The following is a 25,497-nucleotide window of genomic DNA, read 5'->3' as shown; positions in this document are numbered from 1 at the left end:
GTGACCTCGGGGCGGGGGAAGTTGGACCCCAGACAGCAGCCGGGGAGACACGGGGAGACCGCGGGGAGGGGGAGGTCAGAGCGGGTCCAAGGAGGCTGCGAGCAGGAAGCAGCACAGTCGGAGGCGGGTCCACGGGGCCTCACCGCCCAGGCCTGGCTCCGGGCTCCACGCAGGTGGGCCCCACGGGCAAGCGGCCCCGGCACAGGGCGACGTCAGGAGAAGCAGAAAAGACCCGCTGCCATCACGCGGGGCTGCCGTCGGAATCAGAGGCCCAGGTGGTCCGTCCAGGTCCCGGCAGCCGGACCCTTCACAGCCGGGGGAAGAGCAAGGACGCCTGCGGCAGAGGCCTGCATGTCACCTTTCCTTTTCTTCTTTTAAAATTGTATTTATTTATTCTTCTAATTTACGGAGGGGGGGGGGGGGCAGGAGAGGGCATCCTAGGCTGGCTGCACGCCTGGCGCGGACCACACGTGGGGCCCGATCTCACGACCCCGGGATCGTGACCTGGGCAGAAATCAAGAGCTGGGAGCTCACCCGCCTGAGTCGCCCGGGGGGGTGCCCCTGGCCATGACCTGTCAGGGGCTGACCCTTCCTCCTCCCCGTGAACACAGGAGGCAGGGACGCGGGGAGGATGGAGCTGCGCCTCACCCGCACCACCACCCTGGAGCCAGGTTCACCCTCACCTCCGTCTGGGCGGGAACCGGCCTCCTGGCCGCTGAGCCGAGCAGCTTTATGAGCGGGGCTGCAGAGCCTCCGTTGCCCCGAATTCCCATATTCACGGAGGAACCTTTTTCACTTGTTCACATTCCCACGCGGGCGGTGTTTGGGACAAACGCTGGTGCCTTACGCTTCTCCCTCTGGTCCACCCTTTCCCTGTACCAGAACCAAAGAGGTTCAGGGACTTCCCAGACAGGATTGTGTCCACGGGTCAAGTTCCACGGCCGCCGGCCTCGCTGCTTCCAGCTACAGGCACCGCCGCCCCGCAGACTTCCCGGCCACCGCCGGCTCAGTGGCAGCAGTCGAGGTCACTCCAGGAGCGGTCCTTTGGCCTGAAGAGAGACAAGTTCGGTGCTTCCGAAGCGAGGGGCCCGGCCCTGCAGCCAAGGCAGTGCACTGCTCTCGGAGGGACGAGCCAGCACAGCACGCCCCTCAGGGCACCCCTGAGCCCCACAAGAGCAGAGTCCTCCTTGGCATGACTTCCATCCACACTGGGGGGGGACAAGGAGGCCCAGGGACAGGCCTCATGGTGAAGCTCCTGTGGCCAGTAGAGAATGCAGAGATCACGGAGGGGACGGGGGTGGCCGCCGACGTAGCTGCCACTGAGGAGCCAGGCCTTGCAGGAGGGGGCCCAGAGCGGCCGGGGTGAAGGCACCTGCAGCCCGGAGCGGGCACGCTTCGGTGGAGACGAGCGGCAAGTGGCCAGCGCTGCCCAGGGGACACAGGGCTGTGATCCAGGAGGGTCACCCAGGGCCCCGGGGGCCTTGGGGAAGCACGCAGCGCAGGGCCCATCCTTTCCCTTCTGCCGCCTTTGCTTCCACCCGCATACGGCCTGCTTGGGGCCCGCGGCCGGGGGGCAGCCGGCGAGTCCGCTCGGTGCCTGTAGACGCGGACGGGGCCCTCCGGCAGCCCGGAGGCAGAGAGAGCTGCGCCCACTCAGGAGCAGGAGGCGGGACCCTATGCCTCCCAGCGCCCGCTGCTCATTATGAGGCCCCGGGAAACTTCAGTGAGGGTTTTTAAATTTCCTTTAAGTTTTTACATTCTGTTCCACAAAGAAAAGCTTCAGGTGTTATTATTGTGCCATTCCGTGATAAGGCAGGAGTAAGCACTAGGGAGGAAATGATATTACAAGGAGGGGTTCAGTTATAAATTATTTTAATGATCCAGTGGGGAAAAAAAACAGTGGTTTATCTCCCTCGACTCACCCTCATCCTCTCTCTCCCTGTTCCCACCAAAAAGTCAAAAACCAAGCAAATAAACAAAAATACCTCAAAGGGTATGAGACAAGGGAGGGAAATGCTTTTATGCCCTGGACCTGTGCACCCCTGGAAAAAGCAACAACAGAACAGGCATCCAAGGGCTTTTTCTACATCTAGATGTGGAAACCGCCCGACAGGCAGACGACAGGCGCCCGGAGTCCCTACAGGATCAGTTGTACCACGTTCCTGGCCAGCCGGTCAGCGGCTTTATTTTCAAAGCCCCACTACCAGCCTGATGACAAATCCGGGCTCTACACCGTAGGTTTTTTTTTTTTTTTTTTTTTTGTCTTTTCTTTCTTTCTAAAACAGAATGCCATCCCATTAAAAAGAGAAAATCTGGCCTCTTTCAAACAGCCCATAAATATTTTATACTCTGCTAAGGGAAACCTCAAACAACACAGAACTATCAAAACGCTGCCGTGGCTAAGTAATCAATGATTTAATAAGCTCAAAAGGGAAATAAGTACCAACAAGCACACATCACCATCACCGCTGTGGGGTAAGGAGGACAGAGCCTTCGGTTCACGGCGCGGTGCTGCGTTTCAAGAACGCTCGACTCTCACCTCTACGCTTCCCCCTTTGGACTCACTGTCAACCTCAGCTGCTCAGGACTGGCGTATGCCGGGGATCACATTTCTTCTTGCTGAACCTGGGGCGGCAGGTGCATCCCAAGTGCGTTCCTTTTCATTTGGATTTTGCAGACGGAAAGCACTCTAGTTCTGCTTTTTACCGGATTCTCTTGTTTCGTGTCATGGTAAGGGACGTACGTAACCCATCCAGAATCCCTAAAGCAAAGGACTTTCCCCTCGGACAATGTTAACCATATACAGGTAATTCATAAAGCTATTAAAATAAATAAAACCATTCGCACAGAAAACTATTACAGGCTCTCCGGCGATATATTAGACGGAGGGAGCCAAGATGGGCTCAGTAGCAATACTGTTTGCTATTAACTGGACTGTTCATCGCTATTAATATTACTAACGCCGCTATCGGCGTCCCCCGCCGTGACACGTAGTAGCACCCTGGCCCTGCTGTGACACAGAACATGGGCCTCGGAGCATCAGGCCCTCGCGACGGGAAGTGCAGAGTGTACGGTGAGCGCTCCTTACCGGGAGGGTGACCCGTGCGCCTCTGCGTCCTGAGACAACTACCACGTTTAATGAGCACAGATTTTATGAACTATCAAGTCCCCTACGAAAGTGAAGTGTGCACCAGGCAAGGGAAGGGCAATGTTCATTTTGTTGCACCCTGAAATAAGGTTACTCACTTCTGCTGAACTAAAAAGAAAAAAAGGGGGGGGGGAATCCCCAGGGTGGCTCAGTGGTTTGGCGCCTGCCTTTGGCCCAGGGCACGATCCTGGAGTCCTGGGATCGAGTCCTGCGTCGGGCTCCCGGCATGGAGCCTCCTTCTCCCTCCTCCTGTGCTTCTGTCTCTCTCTCTCTCTCTCTCTCTCTCTCTCGATGTCTATCATAAATGAATAAATCTTTAAAAAAACAAAATAAAATAAAAAGAAAAAAAAAGGATTAAGTCCAAGTCTTCGGCTCTTGGTGTAATCCCCGGCATCCCCATTTGTCTTAGGCTGGAGATGACGTGACTGATTTTCAAAAAGAAAAAAAAAAATGTCTGGATATAATATATAATTAGAGATACTCGTTTTACAGTATGGATTCGGTCCAATTACAGAAACTATTTTCACTTCCCCCAAATTCTCATCTGTACCCTGAGCTTCCCCGTGGCTTATGGGTCTCTTACTACGAAGTGCTGCTTTTGCATTATTCTTCAAGAACATGTTAATGGGGGCACCTGGGAGGCTCAGTGGTGGAGCATCTGCCTTCAGCTCAGAGTGTGACCCCTGGGTCCCGGGTTCGAGTCCCGCATCGGGCTCCCCGCAGGGAGCCTGCTTCTCCCTCTGTATCTGTGTGTCTCATGAGTAAATACATAATATCTTAAGAAAACATTATTGCTCACTAGAACACAGAGCAAGTTACTATCATCACCACAGCTGATGACTAACGTGCATCAAGAAGACACATTTATTTTACCTTCTTATTTACTGTATTTACTGACAGATAATTGAGGTCCGATATTTTATTAGCTTCGGGTAAAGCGCAGTGACTCGACACCGGGATGCCCTGTGAACTGCTCACGTGGGGCCAGGGTACCACCTGCGCCAGACACTTCAAATGGTGCTGTGTTTCCCATGCCCGGGTTTTAGGCTAACCCGACCTCTAGGCGGATGCCACCAACCTCCGCCCTCCCAGCCATCACCTTTCTGATTGTTGTCAAGCCAACTGTTCTTAAAGTTAATTCAGACAAATGACATTTTTCACTGTCAGTGCTTTTCTCAATTCCTACTATTCTATACCGCATGGTCTTCGACTCCTCCTCATTGCAGATACACACGTTAATGACATTAAGGGTTAAAGAACTTGGGTGGAATGGCCTGGAAACCTAACCACGACTTCTAATATTTCTACAGCAAAATGTACTGTAGGTGCATTTTATGAATTATAACCAGCCTGTAAGCTCCAGACAACACTAAAGAACAGATGAGCAGACATAAAGCCGTAACAGGAACCCCTTAAGGCTAGTCCACTCCCTACTGTTTACCCAGCAGACGTTTCATATACAGAAAGAGCAAAGCAGGGAGCCTCATCAAATTTAATTCCAGATGGCATCTCCGCTGTCACCAGGCACCTGGCGCAAGTGTAATAGTATCCTCGGCACAGCACCATGATGATGCAGATAAATTTCCTTCCCCCAAAGTCCTTACTTCTATATTCCAGCACCAAATATTGAGAAATGTGGTTGGATTTTCCAGCTTTTGCTATTGCATGAAGGCAAATGGCTGAGAACGGACTGCATTGTAACAAAGCATTTTTACATGTTGAGAGAAAAATGAATATTCACAGCATTTGCATTCAGGTACAAATGCAAAAAGCTCTCACGTATAAAGACTATAACCAAGTTGTTCCAGGGAGGGCGGGGAGACAGAGGGAAAGAAGAAGGGAGAGGGAGGAAGGGGGAGACAGGGAGCCAGAAAGAGGGCTCTGCAGACACCAAGGACGCCTGTGGCCCCATTACCCGCTATCCGCTCCCAGGCAAGCTGTTTCCCAGTTCACTAAACCCATTAGCCACCGAGCGTGATGAGAACGGAACTGGCTCCCTTCACTCCCGACCAGCTCTTGCAGAGGGTGGTGACACCAGCACCTGCCCGCCCCGGCGCCCCCCCCCCCCCCAATGCTGTCCACGGCGAAGCCCTCCCGAGTCTAGACGGCCCCTCAGGCTCTCCCGGCCACCCAGCCCTCTGCTGGGCCACCTCTCCTGTGGTCTTCCTGTGGCTGGTCTCCCCGCCCCTGAACTCGCCCTGCTGAAACCACAATCCTCTTTCAAATGTGCAGATCCAAGCCCGCTACACCCCTCCTACCAGGAGCCCTTGGAAGTTCCCGCTGCTCTCAGCACTGGAACCTTGCCAGTCTGGGGTCTGCTCGCCCTGCTGCCCCGGAGTCCTGCCGCTGCCCCCTCCGGGCTGGTTCCCTGCCCATATCCCGGGGAGCATCCGTCATTCCTCAGCTGGAATCCCTCTGCTTCTCAGGATGGGGACACACGCTTCTCTTCAGGTCTCAGCTCAAACCTCTCTGACCCTTAAAGGTGAAGGTTCCCCCCTATGGTCCTAGAGGAGAGCATCCCAGAGGGGAGAGCATTCTGTACAAAGTGCCTGCCTACCTGCTTGTCCTGGGGGACGACGGCTGTGCATCCTTTTTCTTACTCTGTCCTTAGTGACTAACACTGTGCCCGGGACACAGAAGGTGCCCGAGAAGCATCGTCGAATGGACACCTCGGTGAAGAGGCTCTGCCCTGAGTTCCATGGTCCCCAGTGTTTACCGGAAAAAACACTCCGGAACCAGCACCATGAGCACCCGGAGAAACAGGTCACAGCTTCTAGCCCACAAAGCACCTGCCGTGCTCTCACTTAGCAAATTCTTTGCTGGGTCACTGTCATGACTGTCATGGAAACTGAGGAAGGCCGCTCCCACCCGGTCTGAACCAGAGAAGGGCCCACTGGTGCGCGGCCCTTCCCCTCCGCGTCTCTGGCACACGCAGCCTACAATTCAAAATGCAACCTATCATTTCAAAAAGCACAAGTTACCTAGATACATTCCGGGAATTCAACTTAAAAAAAAAAATCAAGACAAAACCAAACTACTGAGAAAATCCAGCATTAAACGTCTTTCTTTCCCAAAGTAGGGGAAAAAAAAAAGGCAACAGCAGGCCCGCTGGCATACGTGTCGCCCAAGCCGCGTCTCCGGGTCACCTGCAGCCGGCTGGGTCCCCCAGCCCCCTGCAGACCCCCAAGCCAGGCAGTCGGGGCAGCGCACAAATACGCGGGGGCAGCGGGCACCACCCGGCTTCCGGGGGGCTCATCACGGCACCTTGGCGGGCGCCTCCTGGATGGCGCACACGGCCGCTGGCTCTGCTCGGCTCGGGGCCAGCGGGTGCAGATGTAGGGGGAGGCCTTGGAGCCCCAGCGGGCGCCCCTCCGAGGGAGACCCAGAGCAGCTGGCGGGTCCGGCGAGAGGAGAGGGCACCCCCGAGGCCCCTCCGCAGCTCCCTAGCACCCCGCCACTGCCCGCAGCCGCCCCAGGGCCCGGCCATTCCTCTCCCGCGTCCACCTCTGAAGCGGGAGGGGACGCCCAGGTGCACGCGGAGCCTGAGGCCTGGCATCCAGAAAGCTGAGCTTTGTCTCCTCTCCCAGGTGCTCACCTGGGAAGTTCTAGGAAGCACACTGCTTGAGCACCACTGAACGCATCAGGAGAGCACCTCTTGGGGCCCCTGAGGGGCTCAGGCCACTGGGTAAGCATCTGCTCTTGATTTTGGCTCAAGATCTCAGGGGCATGGGATGGAGCCCTACCTCGCGCTCCCTGCTCAGCAGGGAATCTGCCTGAAATTCTCTCTCGCTCTCCCTCAGCCCTACTCTCTCCCAAATAAATAATAAATCTTAAAAAGAAAAAAAAAAAAAAAGTATGCGGCCTGGGTGGCTCAGAGGTTTAGTGCCCGCCCTCAGCCCAGGGAGTGACCCCAGAGTCCCGGGATCAAGTCCCACGTCGGGCTCCCTGCATGGAGCCTGCTTCTCCCTCTGCCTGTGTCTCTGCCTCTCTCTGTGTCTCTCAGGAATAAGCGAATAAAATCTTTTAAAAAAAAAAAAAAAGAGCACTCGTCTCTGTCTTGAAAGCTGTCAGAACAGGTATTTTCCCAACATGCAAGTAAAGCCGACAGGATCTTCTTCCTCCCTGGGCTGATGTGAAACCCCATGCAGAGCAGGGATCTGGTCCACAATGTGCCCACGGAGAAGCATGGAAGTCCTGACACAGTTTAAAAGTGTTGCATCATGAAAACCTGAGCTGCTCTCTCAGCATTAAACAAAACGCTTTTAATAAAAGAAATCATTTGAAGGAGCTTTGAGAGAGATTGCACGGAGGTTCCTGGCGGCAGGCTCCCCGGACCATGGAGCGGCGTCCAGGCGGGGACACGGCACAGCCACACGGGCCCGCGTGGAAGCCAGAGCCCGGGGAGGGAGCCTGGGGAGGGAGCACTCGTGCGCGGGTATTTCTAGCATTAACCCAAGGAAGTAGTCAGATGTGTGCAAAGATCTCTGGATAAAAACGTTCCCAACCATTATTCATAATAGAACGAAACAGAACCACCTTGAACATCTAACCACAAGGGAATACTTAAATTATGGCATCTCCACGCGAGAGAATGCTGGGAGGCTACTAATCATCGTGAGCTAGATGAGCACTTAAAGGAAAACTGCCTATGATGTAAAATGGAAAGAGGTTAAAATTTTGTTTTAAAATACATGCAAAAAAAAAAAAAAAAAAGAGGTTAGAAGAACACATGGCAAAATAAGATACGGCCGTTACCTCTAGGTGGTGGGTTTGCCCATGATTCTTACTTTCTTCTTTTTGTTTAGTTTCCTCTCCTTTAGAATGAAAATGATTATAACTAGGATAAAAGTAATAAGTGTTGTTCTTTTGAAAGGAGAAATCTTCAAAAAGCCACAGGCTTTCCCAGTGGCTTTTCATGTCAATTAAAACTGTACATCACAATTCCATCCTTTCTAAGGCTGAGGAATGATCCGTTGTATGTGTATGTACCAGGTTTTGCTCTATGATATTAGCTTTTAAATCAGGCTTTAATTTTTATCAGGTCCGAACATCAAAATTATGGGCAGTTGGTATGATTGAAGGATGTATTTCATCAAAAGAATTAAAAACACCAGACAGGAAAATGAAAACAGTTATTTTATGCGGGAAGCCGAAGTCTCCACCCGGCTGGAAGCCACTACAATCTGCAACAGCAAGCCATGTTCTACAAGAAGAAAGAATAACAGGTACTACACAACGGGATAATAATTAGTGGCCCGAAACTCAGTGATCTGGGACCAAAAGTGCACGTGTCATTTTGCAGGATTCCTTAAGGAGCTCCTCCTCGGCCATCAGAGCGGGGCTGTGTGGGGCAGCGAGTCCTGCGGGCTGACAGGACTTGCACGCTGCCACCACGTCTGGTCACACGCACATGGCACTTGGCACTTGGCATGGCTCAGGGACCATACACACGAGGCCTGCACGCCTCCCTGTGTCACTGTACCCCAGGTCTTGGTTTACTTCTTTTACTTTGGAGGCTTTACTCACCAGACAGTCGGAGCGAGTGAGGCACGGGCGGGAGGCCAAGTGGTGAGCCCTGGATCAGGAGCCCGGCCGGAGGCAGCCACCCAACCTCGGGGCCACCGGGCGCCCCACGCCTCCATTTGTACAAAGGAAGGAAAACGAGCCTGCCAGGACCCCCCCCCCCCGAAGGAAGGCACCTTAAGCCTAAGTTAAGTAAGTAAGAATTCTAGAAGAGCAAAGGCGGCCTTGCAGCCGTGTGCAGAGGCGCCGTCACCGTGTCCCCACGAGGCACTGTGGTGCCCCGTCCCAGCCGCTGCGCCCTGGCTGCCAGACCGCCGAGGCACTCAGGAGCCCGACAGCGCGCTCCCTGGCGACGAGCCGTGCCAGGCTCTGCACCCCCTGCCCTCCGGCCCGAGGCGCGCACGGCCCGCACATCTCTGGGGTCCGGGCTGCGGCCCCAGTGGCACGGGCCGCTTCTGAAGGCACAACAGGCCCCCGGGGCCAGGTGGCACCGCAAAGGACAGAGACTCCGAGACCTCCCCAGGCGTCACGCCACATGTTTAAGAGACCAAGCGGGGATTCCCAGAAGCTTGTCGACGTGGGCTCGTTATCGCTTAGTTAAGACCGTGACCTGGAGTGGCCACAGGCGCGGGCACGGGACGACGGGACCTCAGAGCTCCCGGACCCACACCTGCTGTCCTGGGGCCGCTCACAGAATACGCCACCTTTACTCTCACATCCCAGGACAGCCCAGCCACAGGGCCACCTGCTGCCCCCTCCCACCTGGCTCCCTGGCCTCCTGGAGGAAGCAGCATTACACCTGCCGGAGGACAGTCTGTGCCTCAGTCGCTTCATTCCAGCTAAACGTCCTGAGGGGCCTCAGCCCCTCCCTCCCAGTCACCTCTGCAGCTGCTCAGCCAGGGATCCCCCTCTGTCCAGGCCAATGGGGCGCAGGAAGCGTGCGGTGAAGTGCACCTGAAGGTGCGCACGGGCGCCTCTCGCCTCCCCACAGTCCAGGGCAAGGAGCCACCCCCAGGCCGGGGACGGCTATGTCCCCTCGACTCGGGAGGCGGCCCCGCGTCTGTGCCGCCAAGCCCATCTTTACAGAAAAGCAGTCCTCTAAGCATGCCAAAGGTGTCAGACTCTTCGACAGCCTGGCCCATCTAAAGATCGCCAAATGCCACAAAAAATGCAAAACCAGCAAGGACCTGGGAGCTGACTTAGACCAAAATGTACTCCCCTAACTCGAAACAAGGCTGGTCCATCTGTCCCGGGGATCCCAGGGGGCATTTCCTGAACCAGGTAACTCATCGGGGGGAGAACTTACCCCCACCGCCCTGAGCAATAACCAAGTCATCTGCCTTCCCAGGGTGGACTCTGAAAACATTTTTGGTAGATAGGGACAATCGCAAGGAAGCAGCTGAGCGTTGTGACGCACGGTCCACTAGCTGACCAAGGGCACCGTCCTCTCTGTCATTTTAAGCTCATCTGTCCTCAACCGTGAGCGGGATTTGGTTGGAACAGCAGCTGAACGATCCCAAACCATGGAAATAGCAAACACAAAACAAACCAGCAGTTCTGAGGGTGGATGGCTTGCTATGCAGGAGTCAGACGTGTGCCTCTTCTGTGACCCTCCAGCCACCTTTGCAGGTGGGGCGCGTCCCTCTTTGGTGACAAGGGCATTCGCAGCGGAGGAGGCAGGCGACCACAGCCGGAGGGCGGCTCCGACCCGCCCGACTGCGACTTCCGAGCATCCTGCGCGTGTTGTCACGGACTGCACTGTGCAATTACACGTGTGCCCCGTGACGGCAGAAGTGACCCGTGTATGTTTTCTTAACCGGGACCTAAGCGACCTGCGGGCAGGGCCGTGTCGAAGGCGGCAGTGCCTCCCCCGTTCAAAGGTCACTGCTCCATGCCGACTCTTAAACACAATCAGTGCAGGTAGGAAAGCAGGGGTCATGAGGTGCATATGCTTTGTCCCAAAGGAGGCCTCCAAAATGATTTACTCTTCACGTTTCATGGAATTCTAACAAGCTTTGGTGTCTTAGGCCCCGGGCAGATAACAAAGCAAATAATTAAAAAGTACTCATCTTGTATTACCTAATCTGTTAATTATTATTTTGTTATTTCTATTGTCTTGGTCGGTGCCAAACTCTAAGTATTTTGACTATCACCTGTCAGCAGACATCCCCGGTTTCTCAGCACAGCAGAAACTTATAAGACACCAAGAAATGTCACAGCACCTTTTGCATACTGTATTTACTGAATAAGGCGGACAAATACGTGATACGCATCTCCAGCAACAATAATTCTCAGACTAAAAAAACAAAAAGAAACCAACAATTTGCATTGTATGGGATAACCTTCAGTTATCAAGAAAGATGTGCAATCCTATAGGCAGCTCATGTCCAGATAATGTCGCAGAAAACAGAGTCCTTGGTATTTCTAGCGCATCTCCACAGCAACTCAGGGAGTCACAGGGAGAAAAAACACCAGATTGACTTTTTAAATATAGGCATCACACAAGTCACTCTGGGATGAGTTTAATGAGGTTTATTTATTCCAACTCCCACTCACAAAGGATGATTTTCCACACGGGGTCTCTCAGCCTCCCATCCCAACACAGCCTGCCCAAAGTCGGACGGGGAGGGCCGGGGCACGGGAGCCACAGCGCTGAGCACGGGTACACACCGGACTTGCCACACTAAAGGAGAGAGACGTACCGTAAACCAGAGGACTCGGGACTCACAGCTTTCCAAGAATTTGATTCATTCCTAGAAAGATACTTAGATGCTGCCCCCATATATGAAGACTTTGATGATCTCTTGAAGGAGAGGCTGGGGAAGAAGCATTCTGACAAAGTGGTCGTTAGGTCAGTCATCAAACCCGTCAAGAAATAAATAAGTGGAGGAACGGGCCACAGGCCGATAGCTCCGTGGCTCCAGAAATAATCTACCTACCTGAGTGCATCGAAAGAGAGACACTTCCAATGCAGATAAACATCTAAAGAGAACTGGCAAACACCCTGGAGAGCTGAGGATCACTTGGACTAAGGAGGTCACAGTGTCCTTGACTAAATACGGACTGCCAGAAAAGAGTGACCTCATTTTCCATGTATGAATGAGAGACTGAAATAGGCACCAAATTACGCGAGGCATAAAGCCCGAGGCCGACAGGAAAAACACATTATCTACTTAGTACACAAAGATGCTCACTGAAACTTTATATCGCAGGAAACAAGAAGCCTCAGCATTTAAACAAATGGGGGAAGAAACCGTTGAAGGGGATTACGAGGCACAGACTTCCAGTTACAGAACAAATAAGTCGTGGCACAGCACTGGGGGCACCGTGGGGCACGGTCAACAGCACCCTGGCAGCGAACTCGCTCTCCTGCAGAGCGCGGGAAGGCGGAGGATGGTCAGATCACTATGCTGGACGTGGGGAACCAACGCCGCATTGTATGCCAACTGCTCTTCGATAATAAAAAGGCATAAAAAATAAATACCATCACGAAAAGTAGGCACTCGGTAAATAATAAAAGAACAAACAAAAGAACAAGAGGAGAACATTCTGCAAAGGGAATTACGCCGCTATAATCGGATACGATGCTTCTATTTAAAATCATACCTAGGAGCACCTGGGGGGCTCAGCGGGTTAGCGCCCCTTCAGCCCAGGGCGTGATCCTGGAGCCCCGGGATCGAGTCCCATGTCGGGCTCCCTGCAGGGAGCCTGCTTCTCCCTCCGCCTGAGTCTCTGCCTCTCTCTCTGTGTCCCTCATGAATAAATAAATAAAATCTTTAAAAAATAAAATAAAATAAAATAAAATAAAATAAAATATAAAAAATATAAAAAATATAAAAAATAAAATAAATAAAATAAAATAAAATAAAATAAAATAAAATTAAAATAAAATAAAATAATAAAATCATACCTAGGAGCACCTGGGGGGCTCCGGCGGTGAGGCGTCTGCCTTTGGCTTGGGTCATGACCTCAGGGCCCTGGGATCCAGCCCCACACCGGGCTCCCCACTCAGCGGGGTGTCTGCTTCTCCCTCTCCCTCCCCCCACTCGTGCTCTCTCTCTTTCAAAGAAATAAATAAAATCTAACAATAAAATAAACTCATACTTAAATACTTGTAAGTGATATGGGAAAATAACCTCTGTGTTCTGCGAAACATATACCTATCTCAGTTACATTGAAAAAAAAATGGGTAGGTGACATCCAAAATGTTAAATAAGTTTCTTTCTTCAGGATGGAATCAGTTATTTTTAGTTTTGTCCTCCATTTTAGACACTTCACCACTTCACCAAACTTTAAACGGCTGGCATGTATTATTTTTATGATCCAAAAACAATTAATGTCATTTTGAATGTCATTAGTTCCATTAATACAGAATAGATTGAAGGGAAGCAAGTGTCCCCCCAGCAACTGCTTGGAAACTTGGCGTGAGGTTGCCATTTCCGTCTCTGGGTACTTTGCAAAGTGGAACGTGGTGGGCAGCTCTATTATTACTTAAGGCAAACTCTGCCTGGGGAGTCTCTTGCATCACTTAGGGACCTCGGATAGGGTCCCTTCCCAACACTGGCCAAGGTCAGACACTCACCCTTTTCATTCTTGTACCTCCTGGTCTGGGGTGGGTGAGGGGATATATTTTTTCTACTTAGTAGACAAAAAAAAAAAAAAAAAAAAGACACTTATTAAACTATTTTTCCTGGGCCTCTCCTTTTCCCCATTTTGTCATAGGGATTTGAAACACTTCTGTGATAGCCTCAGGCCAGGTTCCCCAAGTTAGAAAGGACTCTGCACGTCCTACGACCCAACTTTCTCTACCAGTTGTAACAATCCTTATAGGAAACTCTTCACTCCCACATAAGACCTTTGAGTCTTTGAATTATCGCATTGGACCCAACCAGTGCAGCATTCAGGGCAATCAGGGAAATACCCACGGTTAGGGTTTTGTGCGAGAGCGAATTACCCAACAGAACACATGCCTCCTTAAGTTTAGAGAACAAGTTCAACCTTGTCTTCTCCTTTGAAGTCTTCATAATGAAGTGTATTTAACACTTTAAGCGTCATTACCCTGAAACAAAGTTCACCTACTTATTCTACATAATTTGGAGAACTTGGCTTTCAAGGAATTCAGGGACTTTGCACCAAGCTTAGTTTTAGACAGAAATGACAGTCTTTGACCACGGTGACACACCGGAGCCACTTTAAAGAAATACATTGTTCGAAATCTATCTCAGCAGTCTGTAGTGCTCTGGAGAAGACGACTAAGTAATTTCTAAATAATTTTATTGCAAAGTGTCAGCTGCTTCTGATCTTTTCCCTCCCTTTTAACCGAAGGCAAAATAAGATACACTGTAATTTATCAGCGTGAATTATCTGTATAATTTGGTTCTTCTGTGAACCTCCTGGTCACCATCCCCTGTTGCTGAGAGCCCCTTTTATGATTGTCTTACATCCTAAAATCCAAAATTTGACACCTAAAATTAAGTTTAAGCCCAGACTGGGAATCAGAAAAACTAGAGCTTATTCCTAAATTTCTAAGAACTTTCCGGGCGGATTTCAGCAGGCGAGCCTGCCGGAGGAGGCAGAGAGCAGAGCGGCCAGGAGCTGAGCAGCTCTGGGGGGTCCGGGCTCCGCCCCGTGACACCTGCGGGATCCCCAACGAGTCCCCCAACATGCCCGCACCTCTCTGTCTCCTCGCTGATACCACGTGCTGCACCGAGTGAATGCAAGCAGTTAATACCTTTGATTTCCAATCTGTAGAAATAGAGATAAAACGATAATTCTAGATTTCATCATAAGGTGTCCCTATGCACCTACCAGGGCTCTACAAACATTATTTTAGTTTCTGCAATAATGGATCTATTCTCATTGTTTCCTACAGTGGTTTCGTTTAATATTAAAAAGCAGGTTATCCTATTCCATACAGCTTTTTCTTCCCCAGGAAGGAATCAACCTTCCCTTACCCCCAGCAAATTACTGCCACCATCAAAATTTTAAATGTGATCATAGGTTTGGCCTGTCTTGTTGGAACACTCCACGATATTTGGGTTTCCTCCCTGACTGAGCCACAGAGTTATAGGGAAATCTATGTCCAACAGAATGTCCATCCATCAGGCTCCTCCCCGCCCCTCCCCCACGCACTGACAGCGCTGAGATAATCCATGACTATGTAATTCCTTTACACAACCACATGTGTGCTGTTTCTTGAAATTTCAGTGGGAATCCTGTATATAGCTGGATTTCCATTTTAAAACTTCTGTCCACATTTTGTACAGAAACAACAAACTGGAGCACCTGGGAGGCTCAGCGGTGGAACGTCTGCCTCTCTTTGGCCCAGGGTGTGACCCCAGGGTCCCGGGGATCGAGTCCCATGTCGGGCTCCCCGCAGGGAGCCCGCTTCTCCCTCTGCCTGTGTCTCTGCCTCTCTCTCTCTCTCTGTTTCTCATGAATAAATAAATAAATCTTCAAAAAAATTTAAAAAAAAGAAACAAACTGAGACGTTTATAATCATGAAAAAAAGACATCTTCTACTATCTTTTGTTCTTGACAGAGACTTAAAAGCTAAAGAGATGTTTTACAATTTTATTTTTTAATTTTGCCTTTCCTGATCATCTCCAGGGTGTATGACCCAAGAGCTGCTTTGACCTCCTTGGTTACCTCTCTACTTTAAGATTAGTAAATTCCTGAAACATGAAGGATTGTTCACGGAAGGCAAGCTGTAATACACCTGCCCACTCCGAGAGAAGAATGGTAGAGATCTGCACGCGTCCGTCCAACACACGATTAAAAACCCATGTCAAGAGCAGTGCATTTTCTGAGGTCTAAAGTAGTCCTACTTTTGCAAATAGGTTCACTTTCCTCCTCTCTGTTGTGCTGTAAGGCAGGTGGGGTAAAACGCACTTGCATTCTCTCCCACGGGGGACCAGGTCACTCATCTACCGTAATTCTTTCCCTTCAGGTTATGAAAATGTTAAGTTCTGTCCCTCTAACCTTGTTTTGCAAAAACAATTATCATGTGATACCAGATGGCAAAGGATGGTTTTGGAAACCTATCAATTTCTTCTCCCCACCCCTTCACCCCTAACTCTGACAAACTATCTCTACCACCAGGCAGCCTGAAAGCTCATAAAGACACTGGCGCGTGAGCGATGAGGGCCTCAGACAACACTTGTTGATAAAACTTCTGCACAAAGAGACAAGTCTTCTTGTGCTTAGCTCCTGTCTGCTGTGATAATTAGGTTAGCGATGTTTTAAGGATGCGGTTGCATTATTAGACCCCCTGGGATAAACCATGTGTATAACCGTTTATGTCAACCCTCCCTCTGGTGACCTCAGGAGATCCTTTCCCTTACACTAGAATCAAATCCTTGTTGCATCAGCCCGGCATTAAATCAAGGCCTGTGTGAGGTAATAGTACGGTATGTTTCAGGTCGTTTAGTCACAACACAGCATACTCTCACCTCCACCAGTTACCCCGTATAATTCTCTTTCCGTCCCTCTCTCACTCGTGAGTGTGCGCTCCCTCTCTCTCTCTCTCTAACATGCACGCATACACACACAGACACTACAACAGTTCAAGGAGAAGTGATCCGGTCAGCAGCCCGGCTTTCTGACAACCTTTCGAGGGTAGCTCCAAAAAAAGAAGCCTTAAAATAGTAAAAGGTGCAGGTGAACACACAGCACGTGGCTCATCTAAAATGTGCAGGCCAGTGTACTGAATTCAGGTCCTAAAACCCTTCCTCGGATTATACGAAACACTTGAAGTCACCAGTTAACTATGACAGAAGGGAAGCTGGGTAGAGAGGAGGTGAGACAGCAGAGAGGCCCTTGGGGGACCCTGGTGAGCTGCTGCCAGGGCCCAAGTGGCAACAGAAAAAAACAATATTTCAGCAAAGGCAATCTGCTGGCTTACCAGACAAAGGTCTCTAGAGACCGTACCATCTCGTGAACCCTTCTTGGCAAGACAATTTGAAGTAAACCGTAGCTTACGACGTGGGCTAAGCATTAGGGAGCCTAGCAGAAGTTCTGAGTCGGGAGGAACAAATTCCAGCAGACACCCCTCACCTGGAGGGGTCCCACACACCGCCTTCTGAAAGGGCACCGACAGGGGTGCATGTTCTCTACGGATGTTCTTAGAAGCCTCTTGACTTGGAGGAAAGGAGCTACCAGAGTAAGGGCGAGGCCACGCGGTGGGCACCTGCCACCAAGGTGGCCCCGACCTGCCCCAGGCCTGGCCGCAGCTGCATCCCGCTGGAGGCCCTGCGGGGACCGCTCCGCAGGCAAAGTGCGGAAACCCGGTGCCCCTCTGCTGGCGTCCGCAGCGCTGGATTCGCAATGACGCCACATGGAGAGAAATGGGGGAAAACACGAGAAACAAACAAAAATGTCCAGACGGGAAAGAGAGAGAAAGGGAAGCACCCCACACCAGAGAGGGCCAACGGCTGGCGCGTGAGGACACATTCGGGGCACCCTAATCTAAAGCTGGGCAGAAAAAAAAAAATCGGAGGTACCTGGGAGATCCACTTGGATACATTGTAACGCGAATGTCCCCGCGGTCGCCATCAGCCCGCAGCGCGGGGACGGGGACGGGGCGGGGCGGGGCGGGGCGGGGGCGCCCGCAGCTCCCGGTGCTCGGGCCGCGGTTTACATAACAGCCCCTTACGTAACCCCCGCCCGCACCGAGGCCCTCCTGCGGGGCGGCCCCAGGCCCTCGGGCTTCGGCCGCTTTCCAGGGGGGCTGCGAGGGGAGAGGTCGGCGCCGGCAGCGGCAGCGGCAGCGCGAGCCCGAGCCCCAACCCGAGCCCGGCCCCGGCCCCGCGCTCCCGGGTGGAGGGGCCCCGGGGGGAGGGGCTCCCGGCAGGTGCTCCCCGCGCCCGTCACCGGCGCCCGGGCGTCCCAGGCCCAGGGGGGGCGCGGGTGCGGGTGCGGGTGGGGGCGGGGGGTGATGGGTGCGGGGAGGGTGATGGGGCGATGGGAGGGTGATGGGGTGCAGGGGAGGGTGATGGGGTATGGGGGCGGGTGATGGGGTGCAGGGGAGGGTGATGGGGCGATGGGAGGGTGATGGAGGTGATGGGAGGGCGATGGGTGCAGGGGAGGGCGATGGGCGCAGGGGAGGGCGATGGGTGCGCGGAGCGACGGGGTGCGGGCGCGGCGGGCGCGGCTCACCTGCTCCCCGAAGTCGATGGCGATGTTGGTGATGCCCAGGGGCACCAGGAAGCGGATGAGGGGCCAGTAGTGCGTGAGCGCCGGGAATTTCACCATAGTCCCCGCCGTGGGCCGCCCCCACGCTCATGTGCCGCGGCGCGGGCTGTGGCGGGTCGGGTCGGGGTCGGGTCGGGGTCCGGGTCCGGGTCGCGGTCGGGGTCGGGTCCGGGTCGGGTCCGGTCCGGTCCGGGCGGCGGTGCGGGCGGCGGCTCTAGCAGCAGCGCCGCGAGCCCGAGCGCATCCCCGCCGGCCTCCCACACAACAAAGATCTGCCGGGAAAAAAAAGAGGAGGGACGGCGGCGGCGGCGGCGGAGGGCTCCGCGGACAGCGGCTCCATTATAAGCGCGCCGGGGCCCGGAAATAAATAAATACCGCGCACGAGGCGCCGCCGCCGCCGCCGCCGTGCGGAGGAAATCAGGGGCGGGCGCCGAGGCGCGGAGGCGCGGACCCGGCGGCGGCCGGGCGGGGGCGGGGCGGGGGGAGGGCGGGGCGGGGCCGGGAGGGAGGGGCGGGGCCGGGCGGCCGGGGCTGGGGCGGAGGGGCGGGGCCTTGCGGCCGGGTGGGCGGGGCCGACGCGGAGGGGCGGGGCCGGGCGGCCGGGAGGAGCGGGGCCGGGCGGCCGGGGCTGGGAGGGGCGGGGCCGAGGGGAGGGGCGGGGGCCCTGCGGCCGGTTGGGCGGGCTTGGAGGGAGGGGCGGGGGCCCAGCTGCCGGGAGGGCGGGGCCTGGCGGCGGGCGGGGCGGGGCGGGGCGGGGCGGGCCGGGCGGCGCCCTCCTCCCCCGCCGCCGCCTGCGCTCCGTGGCCGCGGGGGGCGCTGCGCAGGCAGAGGCCGCGGGGCGGCCGCCGAGCCCGGGGGCGCGCGGGGTGGGCCTGGCGGGGGCCCCGGGCGGCAGGAGGGGCGGAGCCCGGGGTGGGGGTCCCCGCGGAGCCCGGGAGCGGCCGGGCAGGGACGTGAGCGCGGGCGGCGGAGGAGCGGGAGCCCCGGGGCCCTGGGGGGAGGGCGGGCGGGGCGGGCCTGCTTCGGGCCCCGGGGACCTGGGGCGGGACAGACGGGCGGCGGGGGCTCGGGGGGCGCTCCCGGGGCGCGGTGGGGGGGGGCTCCTGGGGCGCCGGGGGTCGCGGGGGCGGGGGGTGCTCCGGTGGGGGAGGAGTCCCGGGGGGTCGCGGGGTCACGGGGGTGCTCCCGGGGCGCCGGGGGTCGTGGGTCGGTCCCGGGGCGCCGGGGGGTCGCGGGGTTGCGGCCCACTCGCAGACGCAGGAGGGAGGAAGGAGGAGCCCGCGGTGGGGGCGGGGCGGGGCGGGGCCGGCACCTGCGGCCCAGGAGCGCCCCTGCGGGTGGGCTCGGGCCTGGAGCCCCGGCGGCCTCTTGAGACCCTCTTGGGACCCGGAACCTTGGGGGAGCGCGTCCACCCCTACCGGACGCGAGGCCTGCAGAGCTTCATTTGCACGATGAATTAAAGCAATTCCTTGTCAAAAGCAATAAAGTAATTTTGCACCCAAGAAGGAGCCTGCTACCTCACACTCCGCCTTGCGAATGAGCTGGGTGCCCGGGCTGGAGGCCTCGGGCGTTCCACGATGTATTTACAAGTATTGAACGCTTCCCATACTTCGTGCCCTCCGAGAGACCTTTTAAAATTCCACACAGTCCACGCAAGGCCTTGAGAAAGAGGAGGACAATTTACCCTGTGGCTCTGCTGTAACCTCCGACGACGTCCCCTATAATTAAAATGAAAATTTGGTAATTATTAATTGTGTTAGGGGTGTCCAGTAATATTATTTAAAAGACTCTGCAGCAAAACAGGAAGTGCCCGTGTACAGGACTCTCCTCCATAGCAAGTTCCTGAAAGGTGTGTTTTAATGGAGCCAAATCCTCTGCGCCATATACTAAGAGAGCTTGTTATTTAAAGGCATTCTCGGGGCAGGAGTTCTTTTCTAAAGCAAATATCACCTTATGGTTTATCCACTGTTACCCTAGGTTTCCATGGGCTTGTTTTACTCAAAGCAATCTAATTGCACTGACCTTTGTCTGGAATGTGGGGTTGATGAGGTCTCCGATCAATGCTCATCAAGCCGGGTTTGCTTTGGCTGCTCTCTTGACGAGGACCTGCCTGCCACGCTGTTGCTGGCGCTGCTGCGGGCCTTGCAGACACAGGCCTTCCCGCCCAGGGGGCACGGTGGGAAAGGCCCGGTGAATCCCTGAAGGGCCGTCTTCCTTTGCGAGTACTCTAGAAGTGTACTTTTGTTCTTTTTTTAAGATTTTATTTATTTATTCATGAGAGACACAGAGAGAGGCAGAGACACAGACCGAGGGAGAAGCAGGCTCCATGCAGGGAACCCGACGTGGGATTCGATCCTGGGTCTCCAGGATCGCGCCCTGGGCCAAAGGCAGGCGCTAAACCGCTGTGCCACTCGGGCTGCCCCAAAAGTGTACTTTCTAAATGAGTGATCTGACAGTGTCATCTTTGATTATGGCAAAGAGCACTTCTTAGATTTGAGAGGCCTCTGAGTTTCAGTTGCCCTGTGGCAAGGTGGAAAGACAGGACATTTGATTATTTCTTCTGTCAAGGACTCAATCAGAGAATTGATTTCAAAGGGAGGTTTTGGCCATTCTTTAACTTCCTCTCTTCACTTAGTAGTTGTTTGAAAAGATAACTCCAGAAAAACAAGGGATGATAATGAAGTTTTCTAAGTGTCATGGAACCCAAGAAGAGATCGTGGAGTCATCTACATTGGATTCAGAGTGTTCTCTTTCAGGGGATATAGCTTTCTCGTCAATTTACAGGGTTTTTTTTGACCAAAGGACGTTGCAAGGTTTACAGGCTCTACACTGGAAAGTGTAAGGAGAAAATATACACATATAGGAAAAATGCCAGAAGAAAATATATCCAGCTATTTACAGTGTGTAGCTACAGCTGCATAGTATTATTAGTTTCCTTTTATACTTTTCAATATTTAACACGATGGGCATAGAGCAGTTTATATGAAGAAAAAGTTTTAAAAAATACTTACAAAATGTCATCAGAAGTGCAAGTGGGCATTGATTTTAGAGCTTTGGAAAAAGTTAACTTTGCACAGAAACAATTTCACAGATGACCAGCCATATACCATTGTTTTAACGTTTAAAATTATTAACTCCAATTTTTGAAGAAGCTAATTAAAAAAGAGAACTAAAAGTTACTTACATGTGTGTCTTTTTTTTTTTTCTTTTTCAGGAATTGATCTTAAATGGCTAAGGACAAGTTACCCCTATATCTGTTGCAAAGAACAGAATAAAAGGTCGTGTCTAAAATCATCCGATTCTATAACTCGGATTTCCTTAACTTGAGGTGCCCACTGGCGGCAGATTGGAACGGTAGCCACGGACAGGAGCTGGAAGGAGATGTCATAAAGATTTGTGTAAGACTGACTCTGTAGAGCTATCTACACGGGTCACACGTATTTATGGTCTATCATGGAGTTCATGTAAGCAGCCTAACAGATCATTCTAGGGGAAGGATTAGTTCTGGATATTGGTGTCTAGTTTTGAAATGAGTAGGGGGCACCCCAAAGTAGGCTAGTTATAAGGTCAACCTTACGGTTCTACATTGGAGCCTCATACAATTTTACTGCACGGCCCATTGGGGGTGCGGCGTGGGGAAGCCTCTGATTTCTAGGCTGCTTAATTGAGTTCATATGAATATTGTTCCGTTTGATGAAGTCATGATACCTGCTCCGATCCACGCTTCCAGAGCGCAGGAAGGAAAGTTTTCTCCTCCCCTTCCCACCAGCTGCAAGCCTGACTCTTGCCATCCCTGCGTCCTTCTGGCCCGAAGCCTTGTTACTGTGCGCCTGGGCCAGCGATCAAAGCCAGGGTTTGTACTCTCAGCATGTCCCACCAATAGGAGGTAGGAGGTGAGTGGCATGGGTAAACGGTCCAGAAATTGAACTTTTGCTATACATAAACTAGAATTAGGTATTTATATTGTGCCAGGAGTTAACGGGTCTCACTCTTCATGACTTCTTTAATATTTTTAAAGGGACCACACGGATACCTCCAAATGTTGAACTGCACAAAGGAATGGGGACTATTTCTAACATGCTGTTAATGAGTGGTCTGCAGGATATTTTGGTAAGTGAAAAAAAGCAAAGTGCCAAACTGAAATGGTATGCATTGGGGGGAGGGGGTAAAATGGGAGAGAAATATGAATATGGCTGTGCATACATGCATGTATTTGCTTGTATTTGTGAATAAGTCACACTGGAAGTATAGTCCACAAATGTTTAAAGTGCTTATCTGCGGTGAAAGAAAGAGCACAGGGTCAGATGGGGATGGAAGAAGGAATTCTCTGAATGTATTTTGCAATCTAATTTTGGCTTTGGAAACATTCATGTTTTAAGTGTCGAAAACGTAAAATTAAGTCAGAAGAAAACAATCATGGGCAGCAGACATACACGTCATGCATGTTTTTTTCTTGTTTCGTCCTCTTTGATTCTGAGGAAAGGATTTGAGACAGCTTTAGACAGAGCACAGATACAGGTCTTATCCATATATGATGCATTTTATAAATTTTGTTTTGCTAAAATTTTTTGTTTGTTTGTTTTTGTATAACTGCTAGGGAATAAGACATTCAGGGAGCCTCTAGCCAGGCCAATTATACAACCTGATGACATTGTGTATTGGTAACTATTAACTTATTTTGTGTTTTAAAAGTGACTAAAAAAACAAGAGTAAGCTTTGGGGTGGGTTCTGCTGGTGCCATTCAAAAATACCAGCCACTAGCACCTTTCAGGATTCGGAGTCTGGAAGCGACGTACTTTATATAGGTGAGCACGTGATGATTCGCTGGCTCGTATTTGGCTCGTGATGGCGACACACGAGGGATAGGTGTATAGGTAATTCATCCTGGCTCTGCAAACCTTAGGTCTGGAATGGAATGCAGAAGGAACCAATATTAAAATACAGCTACTTTTCATGACCTCTTTGCCTCTGTTTCTCCAAACTATGCCCACTTGTTTTTAAGTAATCTCTCTGCCCGACTTGGGGCTCGAACTCATAACCCCAAGATCAAGAGTCACAGGCTGTACTGACTGAGCCAGCCAGATGTCCCTGCTTTTGCTTGTTTTTAGAAAATGACCAGAATAACGTAAAATGCATATAATTAAAAATATGTAATAAAGCTTAAATTTTTATTCTTGCTAAGCTATCCATGGTCTAAAGTCTATTTTTTTTTTAAAAAGCCCTTTTAACATAGCATGTGTTTCACAAAGATTCTAATTCTAGCTCCCTCTGACATTTTTTTCTTCTATTTATTTTGGCAATCAGATGTAAAGCTGCTTCAGTCTCAATTTCTAATGTATGTCTGATACCTACCACAAAATATGTAATTTCCTAAGGTTAGGAACTATTTAAAATACTACAATCTGCTTTCACTTCCTATTTCTCACCTCCACTCCCAGGACAATAACAGACACCAAGTGATATGTTTTGAATTGAGTTTTCTAAAAGTGTTTTATGTCTAATCTCCAAGTTGGGAAGGATATTAATCCTTTCCATGATGCAGTTAGTACTAACTGGACACCCTTAGCATTTTGATAATATGTAGAAATCAAGTTTTGTCACTTCTCAGACTTGACTATCCCAGAGAAGAGGCAAACAATAGTTCTATTGTTACTGCATTTTAATTGAGTCTATTAATTTGATTAATTAAAGTTTTAATTCACCAGACAAATATGCAGTCTGGTGTCACAACAACTAGATAGCTTGTCCCTAAATTCCTATATTCCCACCGGAGCATTTTTATACTCGAAAAGGTTCCTAATTTCAAAATGATAACCTGCAACACGTTACATAATTTTACTTGTGACTCAATAGATTGAGTAGTTGGACAAGATAGTAATGAAACCAATGCCATTTTAATCTCTATGTAGATAAGCTAACTTTGTTTTCATTCATTCAGCAACCTCTCTTGAGGGTCTACTGTGTGCCAGGCGTGGTGCAAGGTGCTGGGTGTGTAGTATTGAGCAAAACAAACGTAATCTCCCCACGACTGTAAACAATGCAAGGTGTCTTCTCTGACCGCTCCTATTCAAAGCTGTACCGAGGGTTCTGGCAAATGCAATCAAGCAAGTACAAGAAATAAAAGGTACGACGTACCCTGGCATGAAAAAGCACTTTTTTTATTTGCAGATGATGAGATAGTTTAACTAGGAAGCCTCAGAGATTCTATGAGAAAGCTACTAGGACTAATACATGAGCTTAGCAAGGTCACAGGATGCAAAGGCACTTAGAGTCCTCCACCGTGTTTATAATATACCAGCAGGGAGACGTTGGCAATTGAAATTTAAAAGCTGTCATTGACAGTAGTATTAAAATTCATGCGATACTTAGGGCTGGCGCTAATAAAAAAAATGTTGAAAACTATAAAACATCAGGAGTTCAAAGAAGACTTTACTTAATGGAGAGGTGAGATAGATTAATGGACCAGAAGGCATTATTAAGATATCAGTTCTACCCAAACTGGTCTACAGACTGAACAGAATCCCAATCAAAGAAAAGGAAGAAAGAGCACAGGACTGAGGATAGCCAAAGCGATCTTGGAAAAGAACAAAACTGGAGAACTCGGTTTTGAGTTCACTGATTTCGAGACTTACTGGAAAGCTACCGTAGTCACCACAGTGTGCTTCAGGTGAAACATCCACATCCACAGAATAAAGAATGAGAAATAGCCCCTCACTTATACGGCCAATTGATTTTTCACAAAAATGGCAAGGTAATTAAATGGAGATGGAATAATAGTTTCAGCGAATTTTGCTGGAACAAAATAATGACCTGCGAGCCATACTTCATGCCACGTGTACAAATTAAATAAAAATATATCATAGATTCAATGTAATAACTACAATACTTCTAGATAAACACATAGGAGGAAACCTTTGTGACCGTAGGTTAGGCAAAGATTTCTTAGACACAACATCGAAAGCACAAACCACATTAAGATTTTATTTATTTATTCATGAGAGACACAGGCAGAGGGAGAAGCAGGCTCGCTGCAGGGAGCCCGACACGTGGGACTTGATCCCAGGACCCCGGGGGTCACGCCCTGAGCCAGAGGCAGAGGCTCAACCACTGAACAGCCCTGGTGCCTCAAAGCTCTTCTTAAGAAAATTAAGAAGACTAGCCATGGATTGGGGAGAAATATTTATAAAATTCATATCTGATAAAGGGCTTTTATCAAGAATATAGGAATCTTTTCAAAACATACCAATAGAAATACAAATAACTCCAATCCGTGTGTTTAATAAACACATGAAAGGACTCTCCTCTTCTTTACTTATTAGGGAAATGTGCATGAAAACCACTAAACATTCACTAAAATGGCTAAAATTTAAATATATGGCAGAAGTGCCTAAGTGCTGGGGAGGCTACAGAGCAAATGGAGCTCCCCTAATCACGTTGGGAGTGCAAAATGGTGCAATCACCTTGGAAAATGACTTGACAGTTACTTATGAACTCAAATATACACTCACCAAACCATTCCACTCCTGGGTGTTTATCCAAGAGAAAGGAAAAGGTATGTCCACAAAAAGAACCCACATGCAGATGTTTATGGCAACTTTATTCGTGATGGTCCGAACCTGGAAACAACCCAAATA

General features: G+C 51.2%; 1 protein-coding gene and 1 long non-coding RNA gene across 4 annotated transcripts in view; one reads left to right on the top strand and one right to left on the bottom strand.

Moving 5' to 3' along the window:
• The window catches only part of ANKH (ANKH inorganic pyrophosphate transport regulator), a 115,181-nt gene extending 96,898 nt beyond the window's left edge, over positions 1 to 18,283 (bottom strand). The window contains exon 1 of one of the 2 annotated variants that reach the window (XM_038535443.1): positions 17,828 to 18,283. In XM_038535443.1, the coding sequence (XP_038391371.1) occupies positions 17,828 to 17,923 (96 nt within the window). In that variant the 5' untranslated portion in view covers positions 17,924 to 18,283. Of the gene's footprint in view, positions 1 to 17,172; positions 17,267 to 17,827 lie in introns of those variants that run through there. The other variant, XM_038535444.1, reaches the window with a different exon arrangement.
• Positions 18,284 to 19,139: 856 nt separating this feature from the next.
• LOC102151436 lies at positions 19,140 to 23,048 on the top strand. 2 transcript variants are annotated; one of them, XR_005358701.1, is made up of 3 exons: positions 19,140 to 19,712; positions 21,078 to 21,756; positions 21,882 to 23,048. It is a non-coding gene; the product is annotated as an uncharacterized LOC102151436 (long non-coding RNA). The 2 variants fall into 2 exon arrangements; XR_005358700.1 differs by having other exon boundaries at positions 21,078 to 23,048.
• Positions 23,049 to 25,497: the final 2,449 nt, after the last annotated feature.

Source organism: Canis lupus, chromosome 4, assembly GCF_011100685.1.
Source record: "Canis lupus familiaris isolate Mischka breed German Shepherd chromosome 4, alternate assembly UU_Cfam_GSD_1.0, whole genome shotgun sequence".
In the NCBI taxonomy this organism is placed as follows: domain Eukaryota; kingdom Metazoa; phylum Chordata; class Mammalia; order Carnivora; family Canidae; genus Canis; species Canis lupus.
The sequence above is the reverse complement of the archived record's forward strand: the minus strand, read 5'-3'. Positions and strand labels throughout refer to the sequence as shown.